The sequence below is a fragment of the Cynara cardunculus genome, unplaced genomic scaffold (genome assembly GCF_001531365.2).
Source record: "Cynara cardunculus var. scolymus isolate 2C unplaced genomic scaffold, CcrdV1 Un_Scaffold_4824, whole genome shotgun sequence".
NCBI lineage: Eukaryota > Viridiplantae > Streptophyta > Magnoliopsida > Asterales > Asteraceae > Cynara > Cynara cardunculus.
This window is the reverse complement of record NW_020202090.1, coordinates 17,240-30,217: the sequence shown is the minus strand read 5'-3', so window position 1 is coordinate 30,217 and position 12,978 is coordinate 17,240. Positions and strand designations below refer to the sequence as shown.

General features: G+C 36.9%; 1 protein-coding gene across 1 annotated transcript in view; it reads right to left on the bottom strand.

Annotated features, from left to right (window-relative positions):
- Positions 1–8,942: 8,942 nt before the first annotated feature.
- Positions 8,943–12,978, bottom strand: part of LOC112504176 (protein FAR1-RELATED SEQUENCE 5-like) — a 7,912-nt gene continuing 3,876 nt past the window's right edge. Inside the window, exons 3-9 of the mRNA XM_025108126.1 lie at positions 11,504–11,520; positions 10,743–11,387; positions 10,542–10,639; positions 10,173–10,431; positions 9,522–10,091; positions 9,216–9,433; positions 8,943–9,171 (exon numbers count right to left, since the gene is read on the bottom strand). Coding sequence (XP_024963894.1) covers positions 8,943–9,171; positions 9,216–9,433; positions 9,522–10,091; positions 10,173–10,431; positions 10,542–10,639; positions 10,743–11,387; positions 11,504–11,520 — 2,036 coding nt within the window. The remainder of the gene's footprint in view (positions 9,172–9,215; positions 9,434–9,521; positions 10,092–10,172; positions 10,432–10,541; positions 10,640–10,742; positions 11,388–11,503; positions 11,521–12,978) is intronic.

Sequence of the window (12,978 nt, the reverse complement as noted above, 5' to 3'; positions counted from 1 at the left end):
GATGTTATTGAGTGGATCATGATAGCTGACATTCTGAGATGTGGTCACGATCTCAATGACACCCAAGCAAGTTCCGCTCCCTAGTTCAAAAACTGGAAGATGAAGAGAACCACCAAGGTTCAGCTGCTGAGCAATATCTATAYGGGGRTCYTYCTCTTTCCCAAGGAATTGAAAAGCAGGAGTGCACATGGGGTACTTCTTCAAGAAAACAAGGCTAGGTAAGCCCAAGAATGCCTCTRAATCTTCATCAGTAGTAAAGTGTTGGCTCCTGRAAATCTGTCTATAATCYAGTAGGCTATTGCTCTCTGAGTTGAGGATGAATGGTTGGTCTTATGTGGTTAGGACACATTCACCTCCTCTAGGTACAGGCAGCCATAGTTGTATAAGAATGTCTATGTCTCTTGTGGACTCTTTTAGATATTTAATTGCCTGAATCAGCCGCTTCACTGGTGTTTGATTATCAAAGAATGTGTTTATCAAAGGATAATCAAGAGAAGGTCCAAGAGGTTTCACATCTATTTCATCTTTAAAATACCTATGAGAAGGATTTGGGTTCAAACGCCTCAGGTATGTTTCTGAGGAATTAAGGTATGATGATGATGAATCCCAAGGGTTTGAAAATGACAAATCAAATGGTTGGTTTCTATTTAGTTAGTTTTCGTTCATTGATGGTTTGTTTTTTGCTTTCACATACGTATCAGCCTGCTATATTCAGTTTGTCTAACATATGGTTTTCCTATTATAGTTCAAACTAATGTTAATTCTCGTATGTTGTTCACATTTTCTTACGAAGTAGGTGTGATACCATTAACTGTTAGTATCACACGAACAAATCTGTGAACAAATGTTTTGTTGGTGCGATGTTTTCAATATCAGGTATCGTTGTGCATGTGTGACGATACGAACATACAATGCATTAGCTGTATGTTCATATTGCGGATTCATATGTTTGCATAATGGTTTTTGGATGTGTTCATGTGAACCCACAGGCGCTGATCACATGAAAAAAATGTGAAAGCATGTCCATTTATGTTCATGGGAAGATGTTCACGATGAAAAATCGATCCGAACATACATCAAAAGAAGTAGATGCGCCTATGTGCACACAAGCACAACGAACTGTCCTTAACATTAAGACATCGCCTTTGTCTTCGTGTGAATGTGACTGTGTTTTTGGATATGCACATACCATTTGTACTCACATGTGCGATGTTTTTCAATATCAAGTATCGTTGTGCATGTGTCCAAATATGAGCGAAGACATCATTTGATATATGTTCATATTGTCCGTTCCCTTTGTGTTCATACTGGCTTTGAAATGGGTTAAATTAGTATATCATATAACTTGTCGACATTCACATTTATATCATATAAACACATGTATGGTTAGGTTTTTTAGCTGCAAATTTTTTTAGTGCACATGTCCGTCAAAGTATATCATTCATATGTTCAGAAATATCAAAAATCTATGATTTTGTTCACTAATCTATGATTTTGTTCACTGTTTTGTCAAAAAAATCTCTCGTTTACTTGTTTACTCATTGTGTGTGTACATGCAATCTTTATTTTGTCAGGAGTAAATATGTAATATTCATGTAACAATATCAAACGTATTTTTGATGTTGTCCTAAGATCTGATTCACAACATATTGATACACGGCCATTACACAATCACAACTTGGTCGGTTAAGTWACACAAACACGATAGTTCACATCATATACGATTGTTYTTCTGTGTTTATTTTATGTTTTTTGCTATTAATAATTTTTCAAACTTTTTAGTTAGTCTGAATATGCATGTAACAACATATATTAATCACCGATTGGTCATTTTTTGTTGGATTTTGTCATAACATATAAATAGTTCACATTTAGTGAACAAAAATCATGATGCACCATACAGAATACTTGTCATTTAATACATATACTTCATATGTCTTTCACAATTATGTTTGACATCGGTTTACATATGTGTGATTAAACTTGTCATTTATATCGCACATATCGTTCCGTATTACAATTATGTGTAATACCTTGTGGGATTGGTATGGCTGAAATTTGTCCGTAATGTTTAATGTTGTTATCTGACAAACAATTGATGGTCTTGTCATAAATTGCCAAGATGCTAGACACTGTAGGTATCATTCCATGTTTCGAGCACACATATGATTTATTACCCATAGTTATTATTTGTGCATGTGTGCCGCTATGAACATAAACTGCATTTGCACTCTGTTCATATTGCTGATTCCGTTATGATCACACTACATTTGAATGTGTAAACGACCACAGTCGCTGATCACATGAACACATGGAAACATGGAGGCAGCGAAAATGTCATGCACCGTATGACATCGTCCCCGTGTTCGTGTGAACAACGATTGTGTCTTKCAATGAAAACAAGTTGTTCATATGGTGCACATATATGAACATAGACTGCAAGAGATGCACATATATGAACATTTTCAAAATCAAGGATCGTTGTGCATGTGTGCAGATATGAACATAGACTGCAAGCGCAGTATGTTCATGCTGATGATTTCTGTGTTCATACTTCCTTTGGATCTGTTCATAGTTATTATTTTCAAACTGATGAAAATGAACCATACAGGTGCATCATCATCAATGGTGTTGATTCTAACCAAATCCAAGGTGATGGGTACCACGAAACAAGYAGGTGAGTTTGGTTCATTTTTATTATGTAATTTAAAAATATATGACGAAAGCCTTGGAATCCTATTAACACAATAGACTGATTTTTTTTAAACAATTATTCTCTTTTGAGTACAGGTCGGCTTGTTAAGAATGTTAGCATACCAAGAGTAGACGAGTCAATAAAAGACACTGTAGACCCCATCAAGTATAAACCCGTGGAGACAGATACCGGTGAAGTAGGTGTAGGTATGACGATGTACTTATTGTTCAGTAAATTTTTGCAAGATTTAACATTTAGCACACATATCAATGCCTGTATCATGGTCCATTATCTGATTTATTTAATTTTGTTTTGTAAATTGTCCATGAATGCAAACAGTGAGCGTGATAATGATTTTAAAAATGTCGATCAGACTCGAGATACAGCTGTTGTGAGAGTTACTAGAAAGGGAAAGAGCTTGGCACTTGGAGATGAAAACGAAGTAATTGCTGCGAATGACGCAAAGGACACGACGTTATGCATCAGAACTCGAACTTCTCCGAAAACATTGTACGACACAGTTAAGTCACTAACCGTCGCTCAACGGGCAGCCATCAGGGAGATGGATTTCCAGTCACTACTGGATATGACATTAGATGGGATTCCGGCAAAGATGGGATTTTATGTAGTGGATAATCTCGATACAGATGCGATGAGCATCAAGATGAGAAATGGTGTAATCCCCATCACAGTCAACTCTATTCATGAGGTTCTAGGGCTGCCAATGAGTGGAGTTGATCTGAACGCAGCTGATCCGTCACATTGCATCGATGACATAGTTACGGCGTAGCGAAAACAATTCACAAAAAACAGGATGCGGCCGAAAGATGTTATGAATGTCGTACACAAATCTGCTGATGCGGGTGACTTGTTCAAGTTGGGTTTCTTAGTTATAGTAATCAACACCCTTGTGGAATGCAGCATGGTAGGAGTTTGCAACCTGCAGTTTCTGTCCCGTATTCATAGCTTGGAGATGATTCCACAGATCAATTGGTGTAAGTACATTTTTGACTGCATCACAACAAGTAAGAAGTGTTGGAATAGAGAAATCCTCATGTTCTTTTATGCAGGACCATTGACATGTTTGACAGTAAGTACCATTTTGTTAATAGATTTTTTAATTAAAGGAGGAATACGAGTAACACAAAGAAACTAATAATTTATCCATATCTTGTAGTTGTTGTATGTACATTCTACATAATGCGAACAGATCCAAGTCGCAAACGATGCACCTCCCATTAGGGCTTGGACGATGGACCTGCTTCGTAAATGGCAAGAGTTGGAGATTAGGAGTGGCGGACTTGGATATGTTGAGATGAAACGTAAGCCCAACGTCAGGCATGGTGCATGCGACACAAATGTTGTTGGTGGTACGGTAGAAAAATTTGTGGCTGAATCAAGTCGAAGACAACAAGCAAAGGATGCGCGAAGGAATAAGGAGGTAACTTATAAAATGTTACACTTAATGAAATATTGTTGCATACAAATGAAATAATAACCTATATATATGTCATTCTGTATCCGCGATTCTGCCATACACAACTAGTACCACATTACATCTTATGTTGGGTTCACGTTTTTGGACTGTCTGACTGATATGTTATGTAATCCACGATTCACCTTTTTTATGTCAAAATTAAGATAATCCATGTATTGATAATATAAAAACTAGGTTCTAATGTTGATGTGTATGAGAATGAAATTTGTAGATAAGGACGTACTTGCAATATACAGTTATGTAATGACCCTACCACATATCAAAATCTACATAGATATACCTCTGAATAATTGAATTGTTTAAGCCAATTCATATATGAATATTCTTATATAACCCAAAATATGAGTTCTTTTTTTTCAAATATTAGAGTATTATTATAATAAAATTAATTTTATACTATGTCAATAACTTATAGATGTCTTGATAAGTCTCTTTATAGCACTTCAAATTAGACCCCACCCAATATGGTGTTCTAAATAAAAATATTATAATAAGTTTATAAGACCTTTTTTGATGTCTTAACCAATTTATATAAGTATGATAATACTTGTTTGGGTGAATGTAAATGGATAAGTCACTGTCATTTCTTTTTAGGGAGTTAGTGGTCAAACAAATTATCTATGTTAACTGGATGCAAGTGTCCCACTTAGATACGCTACTTAATTTATTGATTGAGCTCAACAACAACTAATTAAAAACCCAAATCCAATTAGTACAAATAACACTACTTTAGAAGATTGAATATTGGAGTTAATTAGCATACTAAACTAATAAAAATATAAACTTTATGACTGGGTATCGACTAAGTAGATAATATGAATATGAAATCAACATTCAGAGCTAACAATATTTGTTCCATATCGTTCTTAATGAAATGCTTCTACTCTTCGACTGTGTTCATGTGAACCACCAATGAGTCGATATGTCCATGTTTTATCATATGATGCGATGTTTTTAGAATATGATGTTTTGAGTTAAAATGTGAATTTTGTGTTTTTTCATATGTTGTGTGTGAAGGTACCAACTTATACTGTATCTCGAGTTGATGAATGTTGACACTGCTGATTCTATGTGAACATATTCGCACTTCACTATATGTTAAGACATACAAAATATGAGCACAAAAAATGCCTTTATTAACCTAAAGAAAGATGCAGTGTGAACATGAAGTAAACATCATATGAAGGTGCTCTAACCTATGCACACATGCACATCGAACGGTCACGAACACATAAACATAGGCGCTGTGTTTATGTGAACAGCGACTGAAAAAACGTAATAATATGTTTTACATTATGATGGGTTGTTTTATAAAATGAGTAATGTGTTTTTTAATACGTTGTGTGTATTACACATGCACAACGACATTACATGGACATGAACCTACCAAAACGACATAGCAATTGTGATATGTGAACATATGTTGCGTAGATCGTACACATCATATGTATTGTTTTCCTCAACATTGTTTTCCTAAGGAATGTATGAAGATCATGGGTGAAAAGATTGCGGAGTTGTGCTTTCAAAGAGTAGAGGCAGACTTACTGCTGGAAGCGTTTGTTGAACAATTCCCGGGTGATACAGATTTTGACAGCTTCAATAGACAATTAGCAGCGTTGTTTAAAGGGAGCAAATGGTATACAAGAACAACTGTGGGCAATGATATGGAACAAACGGTGGAGGATCAAATAATGACATGTTGTACGGATCATGCAGCCCCAACGATGTGCCAAGTCCCTAACCGGGCAGTTGTTGAGGTAACTCCTACGAAGCTGGCCACAATACCGGATCCAGACTTGTTGTCGCCGCTGTCGCAATTCTGGACTAGTCCAACAGTTATTGCGGAGGTGGATAGGGCATCCAACGAGAAAACGATGCATCTATCAAATGAAAACAAGAGATATACACGGTCTATTCAAAAGGAAACAGTTGGGATTCAGACAATACAGCCGCAGGTGCAGCAAGTTGGTAGCGTACGGAGTAGGAATAATGATCAGATTGAGAATAAGACAAGTAAGATTTGTAAACGAGCGAGAAGCAGCGAGAAAGCAATTGCTTTGGGTGGAGGAATCGAGCCACCGGCATTTGATTTGGGGATAAGTCCATAAGGGAAACAGGTAGTTGATGTTGTGGATATGGTAAATACACTAGCAATGAAGGAGTGTCCGAGGCTGACCTTGTCGAAGAGGGATCCGAAGTTGTGCTTCAAGCTATGGTCACCTTATATCACACGTACTGTTTCCTTCGACGTAACAAATGACGAGCGTAGGCTACAAGATTGGATCTTGAGGGGTATCGGAGGGTTACTGTAAGTTGTACCTTACATTTTCATAGTTCATGCATTTTACTTATATGTCTAAAYATATGAGTGTGTATGTGCTGATTTCAGTAATGTTTACCTGTTAATACYCAGAGAACCTGTTTTCGTATCCCCGTGTGGWAGAAGACTAACACGGCAAGCRTTGCAATCTCTTGCATCCCAATCCATGGTTTGTCGAGATGTGTTAGACGGGTGGTCAGCAGTGCTAAACCGAGATGAAAGATTGCRGAGCAATGACTCTCCGCGACGCTATTTCTGTCACACCAATGTTTCGGTAAAATCAATAAAAAAGCAAYTGTTTCCGCTACGAATAAAGAACATACATTATATACAAAACAACTAATGGATTTGTTTTGTATCCAGATGGATGGTATGATGAGGAACCTTTCTTTGGATGTGCACGAAAGATACGAGATTTTGAAAAAAAAACCTATCAAGTTTCTCAAACAATGATAAGGAGATCATTAGTATGCACAGTGTTGACATGGTACGTATATAACATGTGTTTCTAATATTAGCGTACAATAATTAAAAATATATTGTAGTGGTCTCCTGTATCTTACGTATTTATAATTATAGGTATTCTTGCCGATCGTAGAGGAAGCATTCTACTACATTGTTGTCTTTGATTTGAAACGGCCCTCAATCGCTATCATTGACTCCAAGGATCGGGATGGCAACCTTGAAGATATATGGAGCTAGTACGGTCGTCTTGGTAAGTATACATTGTTAGTACTAATATTTTACATGCCTCATGATTCCTTAGTTATTTTGTCGTCTTGATAATTTATTCAGCAAGATATGATGATACTTCATCTTCTGAGAGAGGGCCACGATGCCGGAAAAGTTTATGCTGAGATGGATCAGGAGCAAATCAGGACTCGGTGGCAGTCCCATGAGAGTTCGATTGATTGTGGGGTAATGATGATGCGACATCTGGAGATGTATTTTGGTGCCGATGGAGGGAAGTGGGATTGCGGCCTTTACAAAGAGAGTACAAAGCAGAAAAGGCAGCTGATGGATCTCCGGACTAAATACTGCGCAAAAATACTTCTTAGTGACGAGAACATCCGTAAGGCTTCCATCATCAATGACGTCGAGCGCTTCATTGCAATGGAAACATCGTACAATGCCAAGAAGACACGTGGAAATATACGAATCGGTCGAGGGAAGGTGTAGATGGCAATTGTATTCGGTCTTGCCACATGGATATCTCAATTTTTTGTTTAATGCTTTAGTATCTTCTATGCGTATAATATGGATACTGTTTATGAACATGATATAACCTGCTGGTTTTTTTTGAAAGTGAATATGATAAATTTATATTTTATATGTGTGAACACAAAGGCTGTATGCACACAAAATGAATCAGTAGTAGTAACATGATGTCTATAATGTACTACTTATATTCTTCCACAAACATGCTTTTTGTATATATTGATATACTGACACCAACATATTCACACCACTTGTGGCAGTTTTAACTGATCACTATTTTCGTGGACCGTACTGTGCCATTCAACATGGACGAGCGTTGAACTCATGAGGAAGCGTGGGAGTGCAACTGGTATGTGTGAGTTTCCATGTCATTTAACATGTGGATGGACGCGTTGATACTATCTAGCGTAACCTGAACTTGTATCATCGTGTCATGTACATTCTGAACTTTATTTTTTGTATACAACCATTTAAATATATATGCATTTTTATCTCGTAACATCGGTATATCAAAATCACGTATTTTGATTACTTTGCATCATGATTTGACTTACAATATGATGAGATGTATAATGACCCTTATGAGAAGTATATGAATGCTACATAGATCTTGATATATGCATGAAACACAAAACGTGTTATATGCATCATGCAAACCAATAGCCTTCTAGCGTGAACTATGTTTCTGTAGTCTGTTGTTTTTATGTTATCTACGTAAAATGATCATTCCAGTAAGGTTCAATTTTTGTAGTGACAAACATGTTATATATTTGTGTAATATCATGAATTGCATGTAGGTTTCATATACTGTCTCTGTGGGCGCACTACGTGTTAGAGACATAATGAACACATACCTTTTAATGAATTCGTAGTTCAATATATTAAGTACATTCATTTAGACGGGGATCCTTCCATCCCCGAAAAGTTGATGAAACCGTATAAGATATAACAAAAACACAGTATAAAATGTACATAACGTATCAATAATACTAATGGCACTAACATATAGAATCAACTACTGATTCAAGCAAAACACTGAGATCAAGTTCAAGYTGTTTAACAAATAAAGCCACATGAACAATATGTTTCGATGACGTCGACATATTAGAACGAAACAATAAGAATTCTAAATACTTGCCATCTAACTAATCTATCAATTCTGGGCAATTACGTGAGTCATGACCACTACGTTGTCCACACGTTGCACATTTTCATTTAGCCTTTTTGCAATTAGTTTGCATTTTCTCAGATACACTTACCAGCCTCTTGCCAGTTCCACAACCTTTGTTCCTTATTCCAGATGGTGGTAGAATGTCCACCTCATCAGCTATGGAAACACCTAGATGATCTCTTATCGCATCCAACTTTTGTTGGGATGGGTCTTCGTATGGAACTTCCTTCTCTATATCAACCATGAATTTATCGAGGTTACGCCCCAATCTATGTAATATAGATCGATCTTGGAATATACATTAATTATAGACTTTTCTTTCTCGGTGTTGACCTCCCCATAACGAACTCTTGCGGACTGTATCTGTACTGGAACCAACTCTCGTTTCCATCGACGTAATACGTATTTTTCCGGAATGCATTCAACTTCGTCATTTATTAGTACCTTGAACGCGTGATGACAAAGATACCCATTACGTGTAAATAGGTTACAATCGCATTCGACTGTGTTTGTTGAGTAATTACGGCCCACCTGTCATGAAAGAAGTTTCCAACAACATCAGTCAAGAAAAAAATAAATATCATATAATCCATTCTGTTGAGAGTTAGGGATAGGATACCAGATACGTGATGTTGTCAGCTGATTTCTTGGCCTTGTGGCTTATCGCGAACGACTTGAAATCATCCCGGCATTCGACGGTCTCAATAGCACAAAACCAAACAGCCTTCTTTATTTCCTTTTGGATGTCAAAAAACACATTCCGACTGTATATGCTTGATGCATGACTTTCTAAATGCAATGGAGTAACAAACTTGGGATTAGTCGTTCTCGTCACTGTTTCGTGAACAGATTGTCTGTATCTTTGTTTCTCTATAGCTACGTCGTAATTATTAAGGAATTGCACCAAATCAAACAAGTACAATTCATATATGTTGATATATGAATTCGAACTCTCGGATCTTGAGGTTGTTTTCATTAGCCCAGACATTGGCGTGTCCTTGTAATAGCCGAGAATCCACGAGTGTCGGATTTCATACATCTCTGTAAACCAAGTATCCCCAGCTAGATTGTATTTATCTATCATCTCATTCCAACGGCTCTCGAACTCCGATGGGCCAATATGAATGTTCCATACGAGCTTGTTGATGACTTTATTGAACGTAGGATCATGATTTAGGGCGACACTAACCTGCRTCAACGAAGCTTCGACATATGAAAGAATAACACAAAAACGCATTAAATTAGATAACATTCAATATATGCTACTTACCTTTGAAGGGACCTTCTTCATAATGTGCCACATACATAGCCGATGCTTGGATTCCGTGAACACCTTCAGAATAGCCTGCTTCATTGCAGAACATTGGTCTGTAATTACGAACACTAGTTGCTTCGCATGACACTTTAGAAAGGCCTTTAGAACCCATGTAAAGTTATCAATCGTCTCTCCACTTATAAGAGCGGATCCAACAACAACAGACGCCTTATGGTTGTCAACAGCCAAGAAAGGAACAAAAATCATTGCATGCCTGGAATACAAATCAAAAACTATGAGTATCTATTCATAGCCACGTCATATGTCCGTTAAAATATCAAAGCTGATCAACGTAAATAACTGTATTGCAATTGATGATCTTACTTGTTAGTGCGAAAGGTACCGTCGAACGAAATGACATCACCGAATTCTTTGTAGTTAATTCTAGCAACTTCATCCACCCAGAAAATTGCACTCAACTCCTGCTCATTGCATTTGTATTCAAAAAAAACCAGGGACAACATCACGTCTGTTTGATAGTTTATTGATCAACATCGTCGCGTCCTTATTCGCAACACAAGCAACAGCATCCCTCTTGAAATTCTTGAAGTCGATTTCAGAGATGCGAGTATGCTCAAATCCACCGTTCAATGCGGTCTGAATACGGTGAGCCCTCCTCGTGCCGACTTTGTAGCTTGAGCGATTTATTACAGTTTTGAAATCTGTATACTTCATCTGTCTATTCTTCCGAGAGAAACGACGATCGTTATTATTGAACAATGCATGGTTATGTGCCTCAACGAACTCATATATCTCGTAACAAGCCCTATCCTTTGTCAAATGGATTTTTATACAAGCATTACAACCACAACGTTTGATGTTTGTATTACGATAAATCCTCTCACCCGGCTGCATGTACAACGAATCAAAATCCTTCTTTTTTGGGTTTCCTTTCCTGCTGCATACAAACCACCTAGTTTGAATTTCGCCATTCTTGTTCGTCTTTTTTACATGCATGCGAACATCAAAGCCGGCGTTGTCCGCATAAGCCCTGTACATCCTTTCGACTTCATTTATAGTCGCATATTGTGCTTTCATTTTTGGCTTAAGCGCGTTATCGACCTTCAGGATAAAAAACTTTATTCCTTCTGAACTCTCTCCTATGTCATAATCAACTTCTTGTTGTGAAGAAGTTATGCCATCAAGATCTGATGGGAAAAAGTAGTTAGGCTGTGAGATTAAGGTTGGTATAACAATAATTGAATTTAACATATCAACATGCAGGTAGGTAAAGTGAAACTCCAAACAACTTGAAAAAAATATCTTATTTGATTTATCGAACATACCTCAATATTACTACTGTCTATAAATAGGTAATGTAATATGATATGAATATTTATGTTGCAGGTACAGCATGATGCATTTTTCAAAAACCCAGACCAAGCCAAGGTTGTCATGACATGGTGACATATATCATAAAGAAAAGAGTTTGAGGTAATATGCAACTACCTTTTGTTTTGAATAATCTATGAAAATGAGAAAAGTACGTGGGCATATGCATCCATATGAACAACGACATGACATACTACCACAACATCCTGTTCAACTCATGTGTTGTAGTTAACAGGTGTATTGATATGAACTATTTCGGACTGTAATATGAGTTGATATATTCAACATATTCATGTCGACACAGGCAGTGTTCAAATGAACACAGTCGCTGATGACACGAGCACATGAACACATATGTGAATATATGATAGCTTATGAAGTACATCTGTGAATATGATAGCTTATGAAGTACATCTGTGAATATATGATAGCTTATGAAGTACATCTGTGTAACCACCTATTACATTTTTGTTCCATTCTTCCCTAGTGAACAGGTAGATTAAATGTTTTGTCGATGGTACCATTTAAAAACAGATGTTCATTTGTGCTACTATAAAATCAATGATATAATTGGTTATTATTAAGGAAAAGTTTTATGATGTTCATTTGTGAATATGTGATGAAAGAATGCCCACATAATATAATAAAGTAGTGTGTACATATTGAAAAACTGTAATCACGGTCTTTCACAATGAATTATGATGGTGAACATTTCAACATTCACATCCAGACAAACTTCCCACATTAAGCATTAAATCAACTATAATTTCACTAAAGGTACCAATTTGTGCAATCATATACAGTGATTCCTCTAATTTTGTATGGTGTTTCTAAGTTATAGTATGAATAATGTATGTCGTGTTACCTTATGAAAGATTTCACACACGAACATGGGCTTCTAATGATAGCTTATGAAGTACATATGTGCATCTGTTGACGTTGTGAAAATGTTCACATAGAGGTGTGCTCGACGAACACATAGCAAATATGAACATATGTACAACTCATGTTCATATGTCGGCCCTATGTTCGTGTGAACAGCATCTGTGTCTTGCAATGTAAACACTATGTTCATATGGTGTGATGTTTTTCAAAATCAAGGATCATTGTGCTTGTGTGCAGATATGAACATAGACTGCAATCGCTTTTTGTTCATGCTGATGATGTTCACATGGAGGCAGCGATACGAACATACAGCAGATATGAAGATAAGTTGTACATATGGGGCAATGTTTTTCAATATGCACTCTGTTCATATTGCTGATTCCGTTATGATCACACTGCATTTGAATGTGTAAACGACCACAGTCGTTGATCAAACATGAACACATGTGAACATGGAGGCAGCGAAAATGTCATGCACCGTATGACATCGTCCCCGTGTTCGTGTGAACAACGATTGTGTCTTTCAATGAAAACAAGTTGTTCA